Source organism: Girardinichthys multiradiatus, chromosome Y (genome assembly GCF_021462225.1).
Source record: "Girardinichthys multiradiatus isolate DD_20200921_A chromosome Y, DD_fGirMul_XY1, whole genome shotgun sequence".
NCBI lineage: Eukaryota > Metazoa > Chordata > Actinopteri > Cyprinodontiformes > Goodeidae > Girardinichthys > Girardinichthys multiradiatus.
In genome coordinates this window covers 27179805-27205711 of record NC_061818.1, presented here as the reverse complement: position 1 = coordinate 27205711, position 25907 = coordinate 27179805, and the positions used below count along the sequence as shown (strand labels likewise).

At 39.9% G+C, this 25907-nt stretch overlaps 3 protein-coding genes across 8 annotated transcripts in view; 1 reads left to right on the top strand and 2 right to left on the bottom strand.

Annotated features, from left to right (window-relative positions):
- Positions 1-5876, bottom strand: part of LOC124864973 (dynamin-2-like) — a 30685-nt gene extending 24809 nt beyond the window's left edge. For 3 of the 5 annotated variants that reach the window (XM_047359932.1, XM_047359931.1, XM_047359933.1), the window contains exon 1: positions 5443-5876. In XM_047359932.1, the coding sequence (XP_047215888.1) occupies positions 5443-5603 (161 nt within the window). In that variant the 5' untranslated portion in view covers positions 5604-5876. The remainder of the gene's footprint in view (positions 1-5442) is intronic. The other 2 variants (XM_047359934.1, XM_047359935.1) reach the window with 1 other exon arrangement.
- The window catches only part of LOC124864970, a 458718-nt gene that overhangs the window by 371998 nt on the left and 60813 nt on the right, over positions 1-25907 (bottom strand). The gene's annotated exons all lie outside the window — the stretch shown is intronic.
- LOC124864971 (potassium channel subfamily T member 2-like) overlaps positions 5927-25907 on the top strand; it is a 102337-nt gene continuing 82356 nt past the window's right edge. The window contains exons 1-8 of the mRNA XM_047359926.1: positions 5927-6394; positions 7527-7595; positions 7813-7951; positions 8047-8241; positions 8341-8479; positions 8571-8646; positions 8732-8841; positions 10793-10843. Of these exons, the coding sequence (XP_047215882.1) occupies positions 6014-6394; positions 7527-7595; positions 7813-7951; positions 8047-8241; positions 8341-8479; positions 8571-8646; positions 8732-8841; positions 10793-10843 (1160 nt within the window). The 5' untranslated portion in view covers positions 5927-6013. The remainder of the gene's footprint in view (positions 6395-7526; positions 7596-7812; positions 7952-8046; positions 8242-8340; positions 8480-8570; positions 8647-8731; positions 8842-10792; positions 10844-25907) is intronic.

Genomic DNA, 25907 nt, shown 5'->3' with positions numbered 1-25907 from the left:
TCAATCACTATTTGTACATCTAAGTCAACCTACAAGCCTCAGGATTGACCTGTTTTCAGCTGAGAGAGGGTTTGATTTAACAAAGATGTATTGCTAAATTACTAAATTAGTAGGACAAGGGACCAAAGTAAGACAGCTAGAAGAATTATTCAATAAAACACAGTCTTTCTAAACCTGTACAAATTGTTCCAGGGTTTGTTTGCTGTACCCTACGCCACAAATCTGATAACCCTCCACCCAGACCAGCCTGCAGTGCTAGATATTGTATCTGAACTACCATCTATGGAGATGACTTCACAACACAAAAACGTCATCAATTCATTTAAAATAGAGAGGAGGATGCTGGATTGTGGTTTTGCAAGGTGATACAATTTGCGTTATAAATGGAACATATGTTAGTGCTTTTGGGTTTTTCTTTCAGTCAGCCATGCATCTATAATATAGAAGGTGCAATGCCCAGAGCCTAAACCCAAATGCAACCTCTGCATTATGGGTAGGACTGCAACTAATGACCCATATTCCCAACAAATATCTCAGCTACATTTTATTTAATCAATTAATCTAAACTATTATTTTTCTGTCAAAAATGCCAATTTATTACATTTTGTACAGCAAACTCTTGCATTTAATGCATGCTACAAAAGAAAATGCAAGCAAATATTAGCACTTTAAAGAATTATATATATGACGTGCCATCTAAAGCCATTATTATTTATCTATATACGCCTGAGTATTCAGAATTTCACGAGACTGAAGTGGACCTAAACAACAACAAGCATCAGTTCACTCATTATTGCAAACTCCAAAGCAGAGCGTCCGTTTCTATCACATCCTTTACTTAAACTGTAATGGAGACTGTGCCTTACAACATCAAAAAAATTAGATATTTGTTATTGTGCACAAACAAATGCAATCTGCTGGGCTTACGTGAGGAAAAATGAGCTTTTCAACTCATGGCATTTTAAACTGAATTTGACTGCTTGTAAGATAACTAGCATCGAGAACTGGAACATATGTGATTCAATCTGATTTATTAGTATATGAACTGAACCTGTGTTTTGTAAATTGCCTTGTGTTGTGAATTGGTGTTGAATAAATAAACTGAATTGAACTGAAGGATAACTAACCACCACAGAGCTATAGAAAGCAAAGCAAAGTGGCAGAACACAGAAGGATAGCACATATTTTAAGTCCGATCACCACAAACTGTGGCTAATATGTTTTAAGTGACAGTAAAACACAAAATCCAACTCATTTGAATTAATTTGCACCACATAGGAACTGAAGCCTAGGAGACGTGTGCTGTTTCCAGTGTATTCATGTCCAAAAGCCAGTGTGCGTGCCATTTTAACAGCCAATGTGTTTCTCTATAGTGCACGATAGAATGTGCATTGGTGTGAATGTGGGTGGAAACCTGCTAAACGAGTTGCTTTAAAGCCCACTTGTTTTGATTGTTTTCCTCACTGGCTGCCAATGTGGGAGAGAACAAAAGGATAAACTTGTTGAAGATGACAAAGTAAAGCTGCTGGCAAAACAATGTCACTTTAAACCTTTAAACAATAAAGACAGATCAAACATATTTCCTTAATTTCTAAACACTAAGCAAAAACAGAAGCTAAAGAGGAAGACAGTGTAGGAAGTTGTGTCTGTTACAGTTATGGGGCAGTGAAGAAAAACATTTGACATTTGGTAGGAGGCACAGTCTGCTTTCATTGAAAAGAGGAGAAAGGAACAGTTTTATGCAAAATACAATTGAGATTTAAAAAAATAAAAATAAATAATCAATTGTCCAAAACAAGTTGTGTCTGGAAATGCAGAGGAGCTCTTCCTTTACACTACTTCAAAAAACACTGCAAAGGGCTTTTACGAGCCAGGCGATGATATATAGACCAATGAAGACAGGTGTAACAACTACCAATTCTTGTGAATGCTGTAGGAATTTCTGGGTGTGGCACAGAATGAACAAAAACCCAGGAAAAATACTTTTACAAACTGCTTAGAAGGAGTGAGGTACGTTGTTCAAGATACAACTACTTTATTACAAAAACTGGTTTACGACGTGCCCGCAAGTCATTACTTATGTATCAGTAAAAATCGCTAGGTAAGCCTAAACTTCTGGCAAACGATGTCCTACCAAGATGCTCCTATTACATTCAATTCAATTCAATTCAAAAATACTTTATTAATCCCAAAGGGAAATTAAATGTTGTTATAGCTCATATTATGAAGGTTTCCTCAAAGTGACGTTGTAGATGCTGATGGCAGGAAGGATCTCCTGTAGCGCTCCGTCTTACAGCAGATCTGAAGAAGCCTCTGACTGAAAACACTCTGTTGTTGTAGGACAGTCTCATGAAGAGGATGCTCAGGGTTCTCCATAATGTTCTTCATTTTATGAAGAATCCTTCTTTCCACAATAATCTCCAGAGGTTCCAGAGGAGTCCCCAGAACAGAGCCAGCCTTCTTTATCAGCTTGTTGAGCTTTTTTAAGTCCCTGGCTCTGATGCTGCTTCCCCAGCAGATGATGGTAGAAGAGATCACACTTTCCACAACAGACTTATAGAAGATATGCAGCATCCTGCTACAAACACCAAAGGACCTAAGCTTCCTCAAGAAGTACAGTCTGCTCTGTCCCTTCTTGTAGATGGCTTCACAGTTGTATCTCCACTCTAGTCTGTTGTCCAGGTGAACACCGAGGTATTTATATTCCTCCACCACCTCCACTTCTTCTCCCATGATAGAAATAGTTTTTGACTTATTCCTGTTTCTCTTAAAATCTACAATCATCTCCTTTCTTTTAGTTACGTTCAAAATGAGATGATTGTTTCCACACCATGCCACAAAGCGGTCCACCACCTTCTTGTACTCAGCTTCTTGTCCATCTCTGATCCACCAACGACTGCAGAATCATCCGAGTATTTCTGCAGATGTCAGGAGTCTGTCTTGTACTGGAAGTCTGAGGTGTACAAAGTGAAGAGGAATGGTGAGAGTACAGTCCCCTGTAGTGCTCCTGTGCTGCTGACTACCTGGTTAGACTCACAACCCTTCAGTCTCGCAAACTGTGGTCTGTTTGTCAGGTAGTCTTTGATCCAGGAGATTGTTGAGGCCTCCACCTGAGTCTTCTGGAGTTTCTGACAAAGCAAATCAGGTTGGATTGTATTAAATGCACTGGAGAAATCAAAGAACAAGATCCTCACAGTGCTACTGGCTTTGTCCAGATGACAGTGGGTTTGTTGAAGCAGGTGTATGATGGCATCTTCAACTCCAACTCCACAGCAATAAGCAAACTGAAGGGGGTCCTGATGGTTTACTGTTTGCTTACTCAGGTGGGCCAACAGGAGTCTCTCTAGGACCTTCATGATGTGAGATGTTAGGGCAACAGGTCTATAGTCATTGAGGACTGATGGGTGAGTTTTCTTTGGTACCGAAACAAGACAGGAGGTCTTCCACAACACCGGAACCTTCTTCTGGGCCAGGCTAAAGTTGAAGAGGTGCTGCAGAATCCCACAGAGCTGCTCTGCACAGGCCTTCAGGACTCTAGGGCTGACATGATCTGGACCTGCAGCCTTATTCCTATTCAGTCTCTCCAGTTGTCTCTTCACCTGACTTCTTGAGACACACAGGTGGAAGGGGGAAGCAAAGGAAGCATCAGCATCTTCTGATATGGTTGAAGGCAAACATGTAGAAGCAGAAGGGTCTAGGGCTGAGGTGGAAGATAAAAAATGTGAGGTGTTACTGGACAGCTGTGGGTCCTGTGGGTCAAAGGAAGATGGAATGTCTGTTTGGCTGTGAGCAGGAGAGGAGGATGCGAAGCTGGTTTCTGAACTGAACCTATTGAAGAATGTGTTCAGTTCATTGGCTCTGTCCAGACCTCCATCGGTCTGATCTTCTTTCTGCTTGAAGCCTGTGACCTTCATCCCTGACCACACATCTCTGATATTGTTTTGCTGGAGCTTGCTCTCCAGCTTCTTCTTGTACACCTCCTTGCTGTCTCTTATCTTGACTTTAAGTTGCTTCTGTATAATCCTCAATAATTCTCTGTCTCCCTCTCTGAAGGCTCTTTTTTTCTTGTTAAGCAGGTCCTTCGGGTCACTGGTGATCCAAGGTTTGTTATTGGGGAAGCATCTCACGATTCTGGTGGGGATGATGTTATCCACACAGAAGTTTATATAGTCGGTTACACACTCAGTCATGGCATTGATGTCTTCTCCATGTGGCTGGCACAGTGCGTCCCAGTCTGTAGCCTCAAAGCAACCTTGCAGAGTTTCTTCAGCTTCCTGTGACCATTTTCTCACAGTCCTCTTTATTACAGGTTGTCTCTGAACAAGGGGCTTATATTTCGAGCAGAGAAAAACAAGATTGAGATCTGATTTGCCTAGAGGAGGTCGTGCTGTAGAGATGTATGAGTCCTTAACATTTGCATAAAACAAATCCAATGTTTTGTTTTCTCTGGTAGAGCAGCTGACAAATTGTTGAAACGTTGGAAGTGTAGCAGAGAATGAAGTGTGGTTAAAATCACCAGAAATTACCACAAAAGCATTGGGGTTTTGTGTCTGTAGCTTAGCAACAACTGAGCTGATGGCATCACATGCAGTGTCAGCAAAAGCGGAAGGTGGAACGTAAACTGTTACCAAAATAACACTGGTGAACTCTCTGGGTAAATAATATGGACGAAAACTTACTGCCAACAGTTCAATATCTGGACTGCAGAGATGACACTTCACAGTAACATGTCCTGGATTACACCATCTGTTATTCACAAGTACTGCCAGTCCACCTCCTTTACATTTGCTGCTCCTCTTTAAATCTCTATCTGCTCGTATGGTTAGAAAGCCCGGCAGAGAGACGCTGGAGTCGGGGATATGATTCTGCAGCCATGTCTCAGTAAAACACATGATACTGCATGCCCGGTACTCTGGCTGGGTACTTTGTAGGGCTTGGAGTTCATCCAACTTGTTTCCCAACGATCTCACATTGCCCATCATAATCGACGGAAGAGATGGTTTGAACTTCCTCCTTCTCTTAGCTCCTGCTCTGCATCCACGGCGTCTCCTTTTCAACTCATCAGGGATTTGGGGTTGTAGTTGAAGTATTATTTGAACTTTTGAGATATTAATCAGCTGCTCCCGGTTGTAAGAAACAACCCCGTTGCCATGGCAATGCAAATGTCCAAAAATAGAAAGTATTAAGAAAAATCCTCCAAGCGGCACAGCATCCAACACTGGAGTGGACAGTCATACAAAAATTCAACTGTATCCACCACAAGAGGAATAGTTCCCAAAAAAGAATAAATCAGAATCAAAAGTAACAGAGCTACTCCAACCTGCTGCCACCTTGAGCGGCGCAATTCTAGACATAGATATTTTTTTTAGAGAGTGTAGTTACACAAAACAGCAGAAAAAGACATGCAACAGATACCTAGCCAGAATAATAATTCTCGCTCACCTGCCGACAAAATTTTCCAGAACGGAGCTTTTTCCTGCGCTCTGTCCGCCGACCACAGCTATCTGAGGAAGGTCTAAGTTGACACTTTGACCAATTGAACTGAAGGCGTCTTGTAGCTTGTTGATCAGGGGAATCAGGTCTTCCATGCCCCGGTTCCCCATGGCTTCGTTAGCTCAGAGAGCCCTTCAACACACCGCAGTCCGAAGGCTAATGTTAGCTTAGCAGCGAGCTACTCTCGGGTTACTCTGAAAGTGTTTAGCGCCGCCGCTTCAGTCAGTCCGGCTCTTGGAATCTCGCTTTGGAAAACCCCCGCGCCTAGCTGAAAAAGGTGACTCGTAGTAACATAACTTTGTATTTGTTAACGCGCATTAATTAGGACCTCGGCGAGTCAAAACGGACGGAAAACTCGCAAAACAAAACTTCCTCTACACAAACGCTATCCGGTTTGAGGAAATGACGTCAGATCAAAACCGGTTTAAAAAGACCGACTTCCTTTTTTTTACCGAGTCAAGTCATTTATTGGCTAAGTCAGACGACTGTTCTCAGAAACGTGTTTTTATTGGCTGTTCAAATGGCGTCTTCGTCATACTCAACCAAAACCATGTTTTTAATTGGTTCATTCAACTGCCAGTCGTTTCCCCTTCATGTCAACGGTCGAAGGAATATGGCTGCCTCCATAAGCCTAGAAGCAGATGGAAATATCAAAGATAGCAGCATGTCTTTTAAGAAAACTTTAAATGCAGTTCCGCCTCTCTGTCTGAGAATTGTTACCGATTGTCCTGTGACTAAAGCAAGAGCTTGTGATCTTACACTGCCTCACTGCACCGTCAGTACGCCGGTTTTTATGCCTGTTGGGACGCAGGGAATCCTGAAGGGGATCACTGTGGATCAGCTGGAGGGTCTCGGTTGTCAGATTTGTCTGGGAAACACATACCACCTCGGTATGAGGCCGGTGGGTAGATTACAATATCATAGTTTGTATTTTCTTTAAATATCTGTCAAGATTCAAATTATTTAGGGTTAATGGTTGTATGTTCTCCTTAAAATATTGTAACATTTTGGCCAATTTCTTAGTTTTTCTCTTGCTGTAGCTTCCAAACATTAGGATTTGACAAAAGCAGATTAAATTTGAAAAGAGAAATATCTGTACCTGATACACACAACTACCAAATTTTTAGAACACCAAAAGTATTGGAACAAATAGATTTAAATATGGTTAAACTGAATAACACTTAATATTTAGTTGCATATCATATGCTTGCAATAACTGTGTCAAGCCTCTGACCCACTGACCTCACCAAACCTTTGTATTCATCTTTTCTGATCCTTTTCCAGGATTCATTGCGTTCTTTTTAAGTTATTGCTTGTTTTGGGACCTTATTCCTTTTAGTCTCATCTAACAGCAGTTAAAATGTGCACACAATGGTCTTTAGGTCTGGAGACAGACTTATCCAGTCCAAAACCCTCCACGTCTTGGCCCTGCCTTTATGATTGGCATTATGAAAAGATCCTTTATCCTTTCTAGCATTTTGTTAAATGTTTGTCTCATCAACCTATTAAAGTTTGTCACAAAATTTGTCTTTGGTTTCCCTCTGTACATTTTGGCAAATCTGTGACCTCCTTAATATTAAACTTGTTTAAACCGCAACATTGTCTTCTTTAGGACATTCAGAATGATTTTCCATCTTCTCTCAATTTCACAACTGCTTATTTTTCATCTGTAGAAAGACTTCTGGTTTTCATGTTGGTCACATCTCTAACTTTAGGGGCGGCGGTGGCGGTCTCAGTCGTCGTTTCCTTGGCCAAGACACTTCACCCGCCTTGCCCAGGGCAGCTATGGCTACAGTGTAGCTTATCACTGTCAGGGTGTGAATGGGTGGATGACTGATTGTAGTTTAAAGTGCTTTGGGGTCTCTGGGGACTTGATAAAGTGCTATGCAAAGTGCAGGCCATTTACCATTTAAATCCAGATGTTGTCAAATCCAGATGTAAATATCTGCGAAATTAATGCCGAAATGTTCCTGTTTCAGTGCTTTTGGAGGGGAGTGTAAATATGTTTTTCCTTCTTATTTCACTATCTCCAGGGACCTGTGTTGATAGAGAAAGCAAAAGGTTTACATGGGTTCATGAACTGGAAGAGAAATCTTCTAACTGTGAGTATACATTTAACTCCCTGTCCAAAAGTACATTTTCTGGAGCACTATAGATAACCTTGCATAATATCTTGCAAATATTTTGTCAGCGCAAAATCAGTATCTCAAACTGTTTGGAATATAGGTTTTTTTTTCAGCTTGTTATATTCAGTGTCGGGAATTCACACGTTGCATGGTGTTAACCCTGCTGATTGGAGCCTCACTGGATGATTTTCAGGACAGTGGAGGATTTCAGATGGTGTCTCTTGTTGAACTCTCAGAGGTCACAGAGGAAGAAGTCAAATTCAAGTCCCCGTATGATGGCAAAGAGATCTTATTGAGTCCTGAGAAGTCTATCAGCATACAGAACAGTTTGGGTGAGCTAAGTGTAACACCTTCTGAGATAGGTTTAGAGTATTTTAATTGTTAATTCTTAACAAAGAAATGTTCAGATTCTATTGTCCTGTTGCAGGGTCAGACATAATGATGCAGCTGGATGATGTGGTCAGCAGTACTGTGAGGGGCCCGCGGGTGGAGGAAGCCATGCATAGATCCATTCGTTGGCTGGATCGTTGCATAGCAGCTAATAAACATCCAGAGAAACAGAACCTTTTTGCCATCATCCAGGGAGAACTAGATGCAGAGCTGCGCAAGGCCTGTTTGGATGGTAAAAGATATTCCCATATTGGACGTTTTAAAGACCCATTTCTCTGTGTGCGTAAAGGAATTTTATATCTTTACACTCCCATTGTCTACATTCTTGCAGAAATGACTAAACGTGACGTTCCTGGTTTTGCCATTGGCGGCCTGAGTGGAGGAGAGGAGAAGGACGATTTCTGGCGGATGGTCACGCTGAGCACTGACCATCTGCCACGTGAAAAGCCTCGCTACCTGATGGGTGTTGGGTGTGTTCGCATGTACACGACTCAAGAACTGCACTGTTTCCTTACTATTGAAGCATTAATTAACAAGTTGTATATCCATCACATGCTGCAGGTATGCTGTGGACCTGGTGGTGTGTGTCGCTTTGGGATGTGATATGTTTGACTGTGTCTTCCCAACCCGCACTGCAGTAAGCTCTCTTCATCTCACCTGCTGATCCATTTAGATAAGTGATTCTAAATTTGTCTGTGACTCTGATTGTTCTCTTCCCTCAGAGGTTTGGTTCTGCATTGGTACCTTGGGGGTCTCTTCAGGTAAAGCAGAAGCAGTATGCCAAAGACTTTCGGCCCATAGACCCTGACTGCCAATATCCCACCTGCAAGAGGCAAGTGAATGAATACCCGTTTATAATTCAAGCTGGAATAGGTGAAGGTTCCTCTGTGTTTTATTTCTGACAACTTTTATTTTTAAATTTGGGATTATTTTACATGAAACTCCAGTATGGGAAGAAACTTGAGCCATCAGAAACTGAATTTGAATTTCTGACGGAATTTGTATTTGTGTAATTTGAAATTAAATGCATTGGTTTGAAAATGAATTTCACTTAATTGAAACTGAATGTAATGGTTTGAAACTTAATTCATTTGCTCTGAAAATGTATTTTGTTGAACTGAAAATTCAGTTTCACTACTTTTACTTTCAGTTCTAAAATTCTGTTTTTTGTGTCACACATCCGGGTCCTTGAAGCCACAGATTAATCAAACACAGATTCACCGATTCACGGATGTCATTCACAATTGCTGTGTCCAAATTGAAGGGCTGCATTCTTTAAAGGACGCATTTGTTGGCCGATTACGTCATTGTGAGGCAATGAAGTCTACAGCTTCGCAGGCTCCTCCAAATAGGACCGACAAATGCGTCCTTCTTTTCCCCAAATATGAAGGATGTGTAATGTGTAATCCTTCATGGGCCACCCTATCCCATGATTCATTGCGGGTCAAAGTAGATTGAGCTAACGGAAGTAGCAAAGCCTGGAGGAGAGGGAAAAGCTGTGAATAAAGTTGGATATATTGCGCTTTCTGTGAAACAAAATGAACTTGTTTTTAGACTAGAATGTAGCTGTGTAAACCTGAAATATCTGCTCGGTTTATCAAGATTTCGCTTAATTCCACACGGGCTCCGACGTGTTTGGAGACAACCCGCTTCTGCTGCCCTGACACCGGGCTCACAACCGGCTCGCCTCGCCAGCGCACAGCTGACCAGGGGGTTGAGGTGCGATGAACCCCGAGAGAACAGCTGACTCCCGGCACGTTGTTTTCAAGCTCCTGCTGTGTTTCCCCAATGGATGGAAGTTAAACACAGATATAATTCAGTCAGATGATATCTAATATTGATGTTTGGTTTTATTTTTATGCTCTACAAATAAACTGATTTAAACATTGTTCCGAAAGTTAATATGTTAGTGTTTAAATTGTAACATTTTTACAAGTAGATTTATATATATTTTTTTATATATGAACACAAAACTTTAACAATTTAAATGGCTGAATAATGAACAAGATTATAAAACAAGAAAATAAGCCATTAGGGCTCCATTTGTTCGGCTTCACAGTTCTGTGCTTCACGCTTTCACTGTTGCTAGGCAACATAAATTACGCTGAGTTAAAGGCAGCGGAAACGCAGACCGACATAACACCGGCCGCACCATGCTGATCTGGCATGTTTAGCTAATAGCTACAGGCAGCATAAGTGTTGCTGTTCGACCATCATTTGTTTACATTATTTCTTATAGATGCTCATTTGACTTGGTGATTGACATCCGCTAAGCTCATGTATGCTGCTGAGCTCCAGCTCAACATGCCGTAAAGGAAGTTTAACCTGATGTGAAACGTAAATCAATGAATCTGTGTTTGATTAATCTAAGGCTATCCTCAAGGACCCGGAGGTGTGGCACAAAAAAATTAATTTTAGAACTGAAATTGAATTTTAGAACTGAAAGTGAAAGTAGGCAAACTGAATTTTCAAAACAACGAAATACATTTTCAATGCAAATTAATTCAGTTTCAAACCCATAAATTCAGTTTCAAATCAATGCATTTAATTTCAAATTACACAAATACAGATTCAGTCTGAGAAATTCAAATTCAGTTTCTGATGGCACTAGGTTCGTCCCATACTCTAGGAATAAGCTGTATGTAGCCTGAATTCTAACTGCTGTGAAATTTTACTTCATTCCTGTTTGACACCAAATGATTTAACATCAATGGTGATTTATGTTGTCAGCAGAAAATACTTTCAAAATGTGTGACCCATGAATGTAAATTGCTTTGTTTAAGAGTGACACTGCCGCCATGCATCACGTCATCATTCACAACATCGCCTACCAGGTCAGTATTAGAAAAATCCTACAAGATAAGTTTAACTTCAGAAATTATTATTAGATCACTAAATCTTAACTACGGTTTTGCTTTTTATGCATTATTTAAATCTTAGCATTTGAAGTATATTTGATTCTTTAATGTGAAAGAAGGTGCAATTGGAGTCACGGTGGTTTTAAAAATATTGAGCCCAATTCTAATCAACCTTTTTCTTAAATAGCTGCCATTTTTTATTTTATAGCAACACTGATTGTCCTGTTGTGTAACTGTGTAATCCAATCAATGGAAAGCCTCACCACTACTTCAGTAACAAGGATCTGGTGGAAGAAGGTAATAAACTGAGTTTCAGTCAGTATGCAGCCGCTTTCCAAAATGAATGATATTGCCTGAGAGTAAAGCAGCTCATTCTGGTTTTATCATAGAAAACAGCCATAAAAGTATGCAGGGAGTTTATTGGCAGCTTGTTATGTTGCTTTATGAGAAATGTGGACTTTTCTTTAATCTAAAAAGGCTTTTTTACCTTGCTTACTTCGTCTAAATAAGCATTTAGCCTGTTTAGGCTAACCCTAGATTGATGGAATGCATTTGCCCTGCCAATGCTGACCTTTTCTTACAATGATGTCAATCTGCTTGTTATTGTAACAGTTTTACAGTTTGTAAACCCAATTCTATTCTTGGGTAGTGCTGCTCTTATAAATTGTATGAATAGATGTCTCTACCAAACGAAAAGCACTATTGTGGAAAAAAAAAAAGAACTGAACACCTTATGGTGAAAATTGATGAAATATACATGTTGTTACTTTCACATGTGCTGAATACAGCAGTTCTCAAAATTCCAGGCTTTTGATACTTGGAAAAAATAAGATAATAAATAAATAAATGGAAGAAGATTGAATTCTACAATTGAATTAAAAGGTGTGTCAACAAATTGTTATTTTAAAGGTGTGCTCACTGATGCACCAAGGCTATAGCATTTTTTATTTTTTTGTATTTTCCCTCAGTACCAGAACAGTTAGTTTTTCCATTTAAATTTACAGAATATCATATTAAAAAACAAACAAAGGAAAGGATTTATCATGTTCTCTTGTTTAGGTCTTTAAAACCTCACACACCTTTGGGAGCCATTGTATCAAAATAATATTTGTTTTTAAATCACATTCCCTGCAAAGCAAATGACACTTTTATCTACTAAATCTTTCTTAGATGTGTTTTTTACGGCAATAGTTTAAACAGCAAAACAGTCAGTCAGAAATGTACAACCAGGTTCTAAAGGCTTTAGATAACAATCTGCTTGTGCCTGATGGTATCTGTGGAAGGCAATCACAGTCTGCAGGACCCTACCTCTCAGCCTGAAAAACACAAAGGATCTGTTACCAAAAATCCAAAATACCCCCAGAGGATATTTGTCCAAAGCCAAGCTGGTCAGAATGTTTCAGAGGCAAAAGTGAGATCTCCTTATTTGCGATTGTTGCTTTCTCCAATTTAACCCCTAGACATCACTAACTGTTATGTAGGTGACCTTATTCTCTGTGAAGATGCACAGCAGGTCATAATGTACCTCTGGGGTTTACAGTAACCACATTATTCTTTCCTCTGTTCACAAACCGTTTCTCTGTACAGCTCACACTGATGCGTTCCGTGAGGCAGAGCATCGTGGAAGGCCGCTTCCCTGAGTTCATACGGACATTCATGAAGCGAATGTTTCCTTCTCGGGATTAGTACCCCAGCTGGGCGGTGGAGGCTTTAGCTTCTGTCAATGTCACGTTCGAATAGACCTTTTAAGCCAGACTCTAAATGGAGAAAACTATCAAACACAGACTGAGAAAAAAAAAGATTTTGTACCGTTTTCTTAAATTCGATTTTTTTCTATCAAAGTTTGTTTTTTACTCTTTGTATTTTAAAAGTATTTACATTTTTATGAGAATAAAGATTCTTTGCAAATTTTATCATTTCACAAGCTGACAGTATAGGAGGAAATGGGCTTTAAATCCGGTTTTAAACACATTGATGTTTTCTCTGAAATCCACTTTTAAGTTACCATGGTTACAGAGGAACGCCTTCCTATTAGATTTTTTTTGTACTTTCCTGCCAGTCTTTTTAAAAACTTCCCTTAATATATTTCAAGAGTATCTAATGTTCACCATAACACATTGCTATTCAAAGCATTTCTCCTAAGGTTTTAACCTGAGTCTCATCCTCAATCTCATCAACAATCATCGTGTTAGAAGTGGTTAAATAATGTAGCTGGCTGCAGATTGCGTGTTTGCCTCATGATGACCACCAGGGGGCGAAATAGGTGCATCTTCTTCATGTTATCTCTGTTTCCAAAAAGTATAAAACAAAAGTAAATAAATCAAAAGAAGACAATGACAAATTGCACACACTGCAAGCTCTGCGTCTAATTAAATGGTATTAAATTGTTTTGGGTCCTTATTGGATCAACACCTGAACCCACGAGGGCTGGTTTGTCAGAGCCATGTCGTAGAGGATTAATATTAATTAATGGAGGTTCATTTGAATAACATCTGTTGTCAGCCTCCTAAGAACCCCATTTGAATTTAATTACTCCTCTGATGACCAGAGGCTCTTTAAGATTGATCCTTGTTCATCTTCTGAGTTGCAGATAAGCTAAGATGTGGCACAAACGTGGGACGTTGCATGAAAATGTGTTTTGGTTGCAAAATGACACGAGTTATGATTGCATGCATGGGGCTGTTGAAATTACATATTTGAAAGAGTAGGATTTTGTAATGGTAAGTGTTCAGAGAAACCAACGCGATCCTTCTGTTGGGATTACTTCTTTAAAATGAAAATGTTTATTTCCCACATCATCTGCTTCAGCTGGGTATCCTAATTATATTTAGTTTATGGATGAGAGAACAGACGCTCTCAGCTCAGTTGGCAAGCCTTGCAGAATCGTGTTAAATGTCTTCAAATAAATATACACCATTTAAGGTTTGCACTTAATTTGATCAGTTATCTTGTATATTCTAACGGTTCTCTTCCAAACCTAATTATAGCTAACTGCATCTGCCCTAAAATGACTGTTTAGTCAGCACATGGAGTTGCAGTTGAAAAGGGCTGAGATTTACACGCCTGAGTGTGATTGACATTTCTGGGGGTCAAGGGTGAATGTGGGACAGATTGCTGAACAGTAATACTGCCAGAGTTCAGTGTGGATTCACTACAGATCGTTCTTTAACTGCTTTCTTTTTTTTTTTTTTGTGCTGTAGTAAATCATGATTTTTTTTTTTTTCGTTGTATCTGCAAACTCGCTTCTTTCAGTGCGCGTTTATCCTCAGTCCATGTGGCAGGGAGGATGCTGCTGTTGGGAGAGACAACCAGTTGCGCTCAGCCTGAGAGTGGAGCCTCATCCGCCTCCAAGCACCGAAAGATCAGCTTCCTCGACCTGTTGCCTCGTTTCGACTAGAAGTGCAGCTGCTTTTTTTTTTTTTTTTTTTTTTTGCAAAGGCTGGAGAGGAAGACGTGTTTTTTTCTCTCTCTCTTAAGGAGGGAAGCTGCAGACTGAGCCGTGAGACGGATCAATGTGTTCGTTTTTAATTTATGTTGTGAATAGCAGAAGGAAGAGGAGCGGAGTTTTTAAATCAGGGAGCCACCTCCTCGGCCCGGAGGCGCGGTCTGCGGTGGTATTTCTTCCCAGCTCCGTTTTTTTGAAGTGAACCATGGTCGAACTGGAAAAGGAAGTGCTCCCATTGCCCCCCCGGTACCGGTTCCGAGACCTGTTGCTCGGGGACTGGCAGACCGATGACAGGTAAGATAGCTTGTATACTTGTAGCGTTTACGCACGGCGCGCCGCATCTGTTGCGCATCTATGAAACAGAAGAGCATCACATCACTTTGGGAGGAAAAAAAGTAGCCTTACTGATTGGTTCTGCATTTAGCCCATTATGTCAAAGCTTAGTGCTTCAAGTGTATCAAGCAGCCACGCCGTCGACCTGCTGGACGTTGCAACAAGTTTCTCATGTCCTTATGTGCGCAAAAGCAAGTGTTACAAATTGTAACAGCAAACTACACTCCCCAAGGCAACATTCAAATAAATTAGTTTCGAAACCAAAATGATAGCAGGTGACCAGCATTTAAAAATTTGTATAAAATGCTTTATTGTTCAAATCTACCAACAAAGAAAAGCAGAATGAAAACAGTCAAGGAGCTATTCTTGCTTACTTGCATCCATCTTTCGGTGCCACATTTTCTGAGATCAACATTACATCTGCCACCTAGAAAGCCAACCTCAAATGGATGATGTGGAAAACTGGCAATTAACCTTTAACTATACAGTCCACTTTGCAGTGCAGCCGATTTGACTTGCTGTATGAAATTCATTGCTTTAATAAGCTCATTTCATTATGCTGTCAACTGGAAAATTTAAGCCCCCTTCCCAAAGTCTATCTTGTTGCTAGGTGGAAATGAGGACCAGAGCAGTTGCTTGTGGACTTGAGTGGGTGTTTTAAAAATTGAATAATTGGCAGAATACAAAATAGGGGTGATGTCATAATGTCCATATGATAAAACAGAGAACTCATGTGTTCATCTAGGTACAACTAATGGATCCTGGGTTTTTTTTTTCAGCTTAATGACAACAATATCATGCTGTTTATATCCTTTCTGACCTGTGGGTCACTGGCTGCTCAGTAGAAGCCTGAACCTGTTTGCTTTTTTTGTCTGTGGCTCCTCTGGCCTTCTGTAATTTGTCAACTATTGCCCAAGGACTGATGTTCCAGTGATGCGTGTCCTCACAGACCCGATTACAGGGGTTTTGTTGGCTTTGTTTTTGTCTAAGTCAGTGAGACAAGGAGGGATTTTGTGTCAGGACATTTACATCATCCCCCCTGAAACAGTGAAAAGAAAACAACACAGTTAATGTTGTCAGACTGGCAACTTTGGTTGGTGCTCAGTTCATATAGGAGGCTCAGAACCAATGGTGTGGGTTGATGAAAAAATCTATAAGATGTATAGTATAGATCAATGGATGTCAAAGATCACATTTCTGAAAAGAAATTCCACCTCCTAGTGCCAGGGTTGTGTAATGTTATATGTAGTTACATTGGGATATGTTATGAATATGTTGAGTATTTGAACAATAATCAAATTGACAACATTTTTGATTGGTTTAATATATGCCAATAAAATAGTACTGGTGTTTAAAAAGAGCATATTTATTTTGAATACTTATATTAAAATATTATTCAAGATCAATTACAAATTATGCCTCTAAAGACAGCCACACTGACATGTCAAAGTATTTACCCCCTTAGAGATTTTGCTGTTTTTATCACACTTTATTACCTATATTACCTTTAGTACCTATACTTTAGTATCACACAAATTATCAAGCAAATTTTAATATCAGACATTGGAAAAAAAACAAAACTGAAATTCCTCCCGGCCCTATGTGAAAATTATCCTTTATCATGTATTACCTGTGGTTGACCACATATGTTTGGTTTAATTTCACTAGCCACACCCAGGCCTGGTTACTACTTAACCACAATCAAGATATCATTTCATGAGAACCTCTCTGACACCATGAAGTAGGCTCAAAAAGCAATACAATGCACCCCAGCCAATTTGTCATAGATGTCTATCAGTCTGGGAAGGTTTTACAAAACAATTTCTAACGGTTTCTGACTCCAATAAAGCCACAATGAGGACCACTATCCACAATTGAAGAAAACATGGAACACTGGTGAACGTAAACCCCCAGTCGGTTGTGGCAGATGGCCGCTTACACTGAGCCTGGTTCTGCTGGAGGTTTCTTCTTGTTAAAAGGGAGTTTTTCCTCTCCACTGTCACTACACGCATGCTCAATATGAGGGATTGCTGCACAGTCAATGCCAGTGACTGGCCACTGTCGCTACCTGCTCATCCAGGAGGAGTGACTGCTACAAGTCACCGACTCGATGCAATCTGCTGGGTATCCATAAATAGAAAAACGTTTTAACCAATTTGATATATATATAGTTATATATAACTATATAGTTATATATAACTGAATCTGACTCCACTGTTCGATGGTCAAGATTGTTTGGAATATTTGTGCCTGACTTGAAATCTGTATGATTCAATTGAATTGACTCTGTGAAGTGCCTTGAGACGACATGCGTTGTGAGTTGGCGCTGTATAAAACTTAAAACTAAACGTTTTGAACGTTCCCAGGAGTGGCAAGCCTAACAAAATTACTTAAAGAGCATATCAACAACACATCCAGGAGTTCACAAAAGAGCCTAGAACGACATGCAAAGCACTGCAGGCTTCACTCGCCTCAGTTAAAGTCAGTGTTGATTCAACAATAAGAAAGAGAATGTGCAAAAAGACATCCATGTGAGAGATCCAATGTGAACTCCCAAACAAAAATAACACAAAGGCCTTTCTCACATTTGCAAATAATACCTTAAAGACATTTGGAAAAAAAATATCTGTTAGCTGATATGAAGAAAGTAGGTGTGTGCAGTGTTGTATCTGACATAAAACTAGCAGCATTTCAAACAAAGAGTGTCATACTGACAGTGAGATATGAGTGGTGTTGTGATGGATGCCCCTTGAACCTAAAAGCTAAGACTATAAGGCCTCATCTGTGGCTCCAAAGCTGTGCAACAGTTTGACCCAAATCTTCATCTCAGTGATTTAACACCAAATGTGGGCGACACATTTGGACAAGCTTACTCGGCATTACTACAGTGCTCAAAAAAATAAAGAGAACACTTAATTCAATTCAGTTTATTTATTTATCGCCAATTCACAACACGTCATCTCAAGACACTACACAAAAGTCAGGTACATACATTCCAATTAATCCTAATCATTGAACAGTGCTGTCAGTTTCAGTTATTTATTCAAATTGGATAAAAAGTTTTTCTATCTAAGGAAACCCATCAGATTGCATCGAGTCAGAGATTTGTAGCATTCACTCCTCCTAGATGAGCATGTAGAGACAATGGACAGTAACTGGCGTTGACTTTGCAGCAATCCCTCATACTGAGCATGCAAGTAGCGACAGTGGAGAGGAAAACTCCCTTTTAACAGGAAGAAACCTCCAACAGAACCAGGCTCAGTGTGAGCGGCCATCTGCCACGACCGACTGGGGGTTTGAGAGAACAGAGCAGAGACACAAAGAGAACAAAGAAGCACTGATCCAGGAGTACTTTCTATGGGAAGGAAAAGTAAATGTTAATGGATGTAGCTCCTTTAGTCGTTTCATCTAGAAAGAAAAAACAGATAAACTTTGAGCCAGTTTTCAAGGATAGAGTCTGAAAGAGAGCACAAATAATTAGTTACAGTAAAAGCTCAGTCAATTGCCATGTCTAGGAGACAAAAAGGGTTAAACACTGAAAGACAGGGCTATGTGGGTCATCTGTAGAAGGTGAGCATTAAGTTGTTGCCAGCAGAAGCTTAGACGATGCCCCTCTCCAGAAAGGTGTCACAGGTAGACACAGAGTCAGGCCAGGTGTACTGTCTAGGAAGAGAAAAGAGAGAGAACATAAAGTTAAAAACTGAAATAACAGCAAATGATGCAAAATTGGAGAGTATTGTGAGAATGTAGCGAAGAGGTTGAAAGTGGTCATTATGTCTTCCAGCAACCCAAGTCTATAGCAGCAGAACTACAGGGATAGTTTCAGTTTATTTATTTATAAAGTGCTTATTTACAGCAATGTCATCTCAAGGTACCCCACAAAGGGTCCGGAATGGCACGAGGCCGCCGGGGAGGCCAGACCAAACCACCGAGTGCCAGAGCCCCAGAACGGGCCGCATGTAGGGGCACTAAGTAAAATAATAAACTGATAAAGTTTGTCCATCTAGAGCCCACTGATGGCCATTGTTATACTAGAAACCACAAGGATTGGGATACCTCTCTCTGTCAGACTGATTATAACCATTGGAAAAGAGAAGGGGTCATACAGGTAGCAGAAACTGAGGGTGTGTTTGCACCTCAACCATAACTGAGCTGGTTTAGGCTAAACCTGACTCCCTCTTACTCAATTCAGCAGGGAGGAAGGAAGGCAGAGGTAAAAAATAAGGAAGATGGCCTAAGCCACTCTAACTATAAGCTTTATCAAAAAGGAAAGTTTTAAGCCTAGCCTTAAAAGTAGACAGGGTGTCTGCCTCACGGACTAAAACTGGGAGTTGGTTCCACAGAAGAGGAACCTGATAACTAAAACATCTGCCTCCCATTCTACTTCTAGAGACTCTAGGAACCACCAGTAAACCTGCAGTCTGAGAATCAAGTGCCCTGTTAGGAACGTATGGACCAATCAGATCTCTGATGTATGATGGAGCTAGATCATTAAGGGCTTTATATGTGAGGAGGAGAATTTTAAATTCTATTCTAAATTTAACAGGGAGCCAATGAAAGGAAGCTAAAATAGGAGAAATATGATCTGTCTTTTTAATTTTCATCAGAACTCTTGCTGCAGCATTTTGAATCAGCTGAAGGCTTTTAACTGCATTTTGTGGACACCAGCAGGCCACAAATGTGCATGTGTCTGCACAAACGGTTAGAAAACGACTCCATAACATTAGGTACCGAGATGAGATCCTCAGACCCCTTGTGAGACCACATGCTGGTGCGGTTGGCCCTGGGTTCCTCCTAATGCAGGACAATGCTAGACTTCATGTGGCTGGAGTGTGTCAGCAGTTCCTGCAAGATGAAGACATTGAAGCTATGGACTGGCCCGCCCGTTCCCCAGACCTGAATCCGATTGATCACATCTGGGACATCATGTCTTGCTCCATCCACCAACGTCACGTTGTACCACAGACTGTCCAGGAGTTGGCGGATGCTTTAGTCCAGGTCTGGGAGGAGATCTCTCAGGAGACCATCCACCATCTCATCAGGAGCATGTCCAGGCATTGTAGGGAGGTCATACAGGCACGTGGAGGCCACACACAATACTGAGCCTCATTTTGACTTGTTTTAAGGACATTACATCAAAGTTGGATCAGCCTGTAGTGTGTTTTTCCACTTTAATTTTGTGTGTGACTCCAAATCCAGGCCTCCATTGGTTAATAAGTTTGATTTCCATTGATGATTTTTGTGATTTTGTTGTCAGCACATTCAACTTTGTACAGAACAAAGTATTCAATGAGAATATTTCATTCATTCAGATCTAGGACGTGCTATCTGAGTGTTCCCTTTATTTTTTTGAGCAGTGTGTAACTATGTTTGTCCTATATCTGAAAAATTATTTGCATGTATGCTATGACGTGTAGAAAAAGGTACAATCTTGTGGGAATTGTTGACTTTTTTCCACTTATTTGAGCAAGCATTTCCTCCATCCTCTTCAAAGTTGTGTCTGTTAGTAACGGAGGTTCAACCAAATAGCTTAACTGAATATTTTGCTTTCATGTTTGATCTTAGAGAACATTGAATCATATTTTGTCAGCTTAATTTAAGGAAGATCTTGGTCATAGAGAGAAGTTAAAAATGTACAATTTCCATCAAGGCCGAGAAAATGTGATCCCATGAGCAAAACCAGCTGATCCAGAAAACACAAAACACCCACTATAGCATATCCCATATGTAAGGGCATATGCCACAAACAGGGAAAGATGGTACAGATGTGACCTCCGTTAGAGCAAAACTGCAGTTTGCCAGCAGAAAAAGACTCTGGTTGTTGCTGTAAAAAAGTATTTGGCAGAACTGAAGACATATTTTCAGCAGAAGATTCTTGTATCAGCCTTGGTTGTTTTCTGCCTCGGGGACTCGGTGGCTTACTGTCTCTGACTTCAGCTGTGAATTCTGCGTCACTGCAGCAATTTCTTTTACAAAATGGGAAGCCATCTGTTTGAAAAATAGAGCCGAACTGATCGCAGTACACTAACAAGTTTGTTAAATATATTAAAAAGAAAACGTAAAAGCTGATAATATCACACTTAAATTTGGTTTAGCAGAACATGCTGCACATGCGAAAATATCTCTGACACCTCTTGCACCGCAAGGCATATTTTCTAAGTTGACGGTTGAGGTTCTCTAAAGCAAAAATCACAATGGACACACAAGTCAAAACAAAAACAACCAATATGACAGTTTTTCTCCACAGTACTTTCTTTAATCTGTTGTTTTTGCTCCAAAAATTATTCATAATCCATTAAATGTATATAAATGAGAATGTTTTGCTCTCAAATGTTGATATAATGATTTCTATATAATGCATTTCATTTTCTGCGTCCACTTTATATTTTAATGAGTCTGCAACAGGCATTGCACAGTTTCCTGGAAAGGTACTACTTTGGATTTCTGCAGACCTGTCACTCTTTTTGGTGAAATGTTTGCTTGTGTGGAGACATTTGCATGCACAGATGCTTTCATCCCCAAATGTTCTCACAGTTGTGGCAATGGTGAGAGTGGTTAAGAAGAGGTGAGGTGTGTTGATGTCTGTGCCTGGGGAGTAATCGCAGCTATGAAATAGAATGATTAGAGGGAAATTGAGAGCTGTGATTGATAGTGACAGAAACTTAATTACAGCTGAATCACAGAGTTTATCTGGCCTGGTCCAGAAATCTAGGAGTAATACTTTTCATTTCTAGCTTCCTTCGTTTGCTGCTGGTGCTCAGATTGCTTTTATCCGGTAGAACCACATCCAACTGCAAACATCAGAATCTCAGCATGTTTACACAAAACTTATCTCCCTGACACACATGGCTGCACTGCTTCAGAAAAAGAAATCTTACATCACTGAGCACAGTAATACCTTTTCTGTTACCTTCAGCAGGCCCAGTGTGTTCCTCTCTCCTCTCTGTTTGCATCCCTCTGGGTGCGTGTGTGTGTCTCATGTGTCACCCTTATTTAACGTTCAGCTCTCCCTCTGTCTCTCTTTTCTGCATCTCGCCTCTGATTGAAGTGGCTCCAAATCTATGATTTTTTTTCTCCCCTCAAAACCACTCCTGAACCCCAGTGGGATATGATTTAGATTTTTAACAAGATTTCATTGCGGACTTTTGGAGAATACATTTCATTTAATGATTAATTTCACACCGGGGGATCTCTTATTCTTTTCAAGGAGAAATTTCCTCACACATTACATAAACCTCTTTTTTCATCTCTGCCGTTTCTTTGATGCAATAACAACTTGACGAAGACATAAAAAATAATACATTTAATAAATTTCAAATTTTATATTTTTAACAAATTAGAAAACGCAAATACAGCTGCATCCCAGTAAATTAGAATATCATTAAAGTTAATTAAATTCAAAATTGAAACTCCTCTATTTTATTATGTCTACATCTACAATAGGACTCCATTGTGGAGCAGTTGTTAGCACTGTTGCCTTGCAGCAAGAAGGTCCTGGGTTTAAATCCCGGCATGGGGTCTTTCTGCAGAAAGGTTACATGTTCTCTCTGTGAATTTGTGGGTTCTCCGGCTTCCTCCCTTGAGACTACAAACATGGCTGTTAGGTTAATTGGTCACTCCACATTGTCCTTAGGAGTAATTGTGTGTGTGGGTGCATGGTCGATTGTTCTTTGTGTGTATGTGTTGCCCTGTGATGTGCCAATGAAGTGTTCAGGGTGAATTCTGAGTCTCACCCAACGACCACTGGAGATAGACACCAGCCCCCCAAACACCTTGTAAAGATAACTGGGTATAGATAATGAATGGCTATATCTAATTCTGCCAGTGAGTCAGAGGCTTCTGTTTGGAGGAAATGCCAGATGACTAAACAATTAAGTACAAATCTTCTGCAGGCTGTTAAGGATTTTGCTAGTCAAACAAACTGCCTGGTTTTTACCTAAATCATTTTTGATCGTCCTGAAATGGCTATATTATTCATGTTGGGTTCTGCCAAACTGGTAACAGAAAATGCCTTATTTTACCAAAACTCAGTTGTTTCCTGCCCTTGATAAATAGCCCTTGGAAATAGCTAAACATTTTCTCAGGGAAAATCAAAACATGGCGGTTTGTAAACATGACACCTATCTAAGCACCACTTGTATGACAAATTTTTTAATTAGTTGACAGAAATCCAAAAACATCTCCACAGCTCCACATTAAACAGGCTCAGTCGAAGCGTTCTAGGATTACCATACAAATTACTAAGGCTATTACAGGCTCCCTAAAACAACTTCTTACTCAATTTCTCTTCCACATCTTCACACAGTAGCCTTCTCAATCTGCGCTGCGCCATCATTTTGTTCTTCCCTCTTAATTCTTTAAATCAGGTCTTAATCTAGTGAAACCCGTGTAGAACTCAATAACGCCAATATTCATGTCTGTTAGGGTATTAGTGTGTATAAAACTATAAGGCCAAAATCTTCCAAAGCGAGGCAGGCAGTTGCTGTGGCATAGTGTGGTAAGGAATCACAAACACACTTGATTACATTTCCCCTTTTCCACCAAACTACTGGATGCTAGCCTCATACACCAAAAGAACTGTCTTTCAAATTCAAACCAGCTCAATGACATAAGACATAAGAGACAGAGAAATAGAGAGTTCTCTCATGTTTCACTCATTTTGCATCGGGCGTGATTCTCAAAGGGATTATTTGAAGCTCGATATTAAAAAAGACTCATATCTCCCATTGAACTAATCACTTCTTTAATGCCTGTGCACAAGTGAAGCTAATGTAGTCTCTGTAGATGGAAAGATAGGGTTTCATTGAAGCACGTTTAATAAGCTATATATGATTTCTTGATTACAGCAAGCAAAGCAGGGGTTGATAGTGGATGGAGCATGTTCAGTGGCCACTAAAGTTTTCCTCTTTTTGAGGGACGTTTATCAGATGGCTCGGTAAAAAGGCCACTGTATGTTTCTGTTTATTTCTAATAAAATGTAGGATTAAATGCAAATTTGCTTGTAAACAATGATGGCTTGTGGATTACACTAACATTTTTCTTGGTTCTCCACTAGTAAACAAACAGAATAACAGACTCTTTAAATGCCCCAGACATGATTATGCTATTATGAAGATACTTGTTGCATTGGAGTGTTAAAATCGATTCTATGATAGCAGCGAGGACTATTAAAACAATGCTCTTCATTTCGTTTGACTCCCCTGTTAACATGAATCCCTGCATTGTAAGTCATAAAAGAAAAAACTGTGCCTCAAAAATTGATTTTTCTCATGCAGAGATATGTACACGCAGTCTCATTCTTTTCCACCTGCTGTCCATGCTCTTTTATGTGGGTGATGGTTGTGTATCTGGGTCAGGGACAAGTTGTTCTCCTGCCCTTTGCTTGGTTGAAGCACAGTGCACCTCGTCTCTCTTTAGATGTTAGAGCCGGGTCATGTAATTCATTTGCCTCATTTAGTGTAATTGAACTCATTTGCCCTTGTTTAAGGTCTGTTTTATTGTGATCAAGACTTTTCCACTAAAAGATCTATCTAAGACGTGTTTTATTTATTTTATCACTAACATTTATTTGTGATAAAAAGCATATATGTGTTTCTAGCTGAACTTGTATGTGACTGTATAAAAATCTGCTTTCCAGGATTATCAAGAGAGCATATATAAACTCATGTAAACAGAGAGATAAACCCATCTTTAGCTTATAGACTAAATGAGCGGCACTTAAAACTACATAACATTAAAGCGACAACAAAGTTAGGCAAAGACATGTTTAAGGTATAATCCTCTCTGTGGCCTTGGGTCTGCTTTAAGTTTTGGTATGTCTTTCACAAGCAATAGCAGAATGGAGCCACGGACGGACTGAGGGACGGATGGATAGGTGGATTAAAAAATAAATATTTGTGTCTTAACAAGCTGAAAACTTGGTCCTCCACAACACAAACTAATCAAGAAAAGCTTAGCTGATTCAGCACTGAAAGCCTGATGTGCCGCATGTGATTTAAACTTTAAATTAAAGTGTTATGATCCTTCGATCCTAATTTGCTAGTCTTTGTAAGGCACTGGAAAAATTACTATACACCTTAACCCAAAAGATGGATTTCACAGGGGCGACAAAACAGAAACAGCATGCTTCATGTTAGAAAACAAAGACTGGTGATATTCACAGATCTGAGCTTGCTAATGTGCCATGCCAAGATTATCAGTGGAAATAAGTTTATATTTAAGATTTGTTTTATGTCTCCCACACCCAATCTGTTATGGAGACTTTTTTTCACAGTCTGATAGCTTTCACTTTAAGCAGGCAGCTATCAGTTTGATTCCACTTGTAAATTTAGACAATCTTATTCAGCCATTAAACAGTAAAAAATCTTAATAAGAAACAATGTTTCTTACTGTTACTTCATTTCTTTTTTATTCACACAGCCTCTACTTTTAAATTTAATGTGGAGCCAGGACAATGCTGCTGTGTCCATGCATAGATTTAGGCTTCTGTAGTTTTGTTCACTGTGTCATTAGTTGGCCAACTGCTGTGTCATTATAGAGTGAAGGCATGGGTGGAAAAAGCAGGAGAACAAGGCTCAGCAATCTCTCTGCCTTTCTAAGATCCTCCTCCGCATGTCTCCTTCGGTCCGTCTATCCGTTTAGCTGCATCTGCTTATTTTTGTCCATTTTTCCAGTCTCCCATCTTTACAGTTGTGCATGCTAAGACAGATTTACTCCCCATTATAAAATAATGTGCAGTAATCTTGCTTCCTGCGGTTCAAACAACACACTTTCTTTGTTAAAACTAAGCTAAAGGTAAAGCTAGATCTTTTATTAGATTTGCTAAATTTACATTTTAAAGAGTTTGCTGAGACAAGAAAACTTTTGAAACTGTTATTACTTGGTCCATTGATGTATGTAATTCTCAGAGAACGTTTTCTTAAAGAATCCTGTCATTATTAGCTTTTCTGTGCTTTTGGGTTATCTGTAGGTGGACAGTGAAGGGGTAGTAGTCAGAAACCCCACTGTAATGTGCTTTTTAGAAAATCTTACTAGTTTTTATTATGTTCTTTCCTTTATTAAAAACCCCAACTTAACAACGTGGCAACTTACTGTGCTTAATAGTACTTTGCAACAGTTTTCAGACCCCTTGAACATTTTCACACGATAATCTAAGAAGCAGCAGAGAGGCTCATGGTAACTCTGGAGGACCCTCAGAGATCCACAGCTTAGGTGGGAGAATCTCTCAACAGGATAACTAGTCAGGCATTCCACAAAAATGAA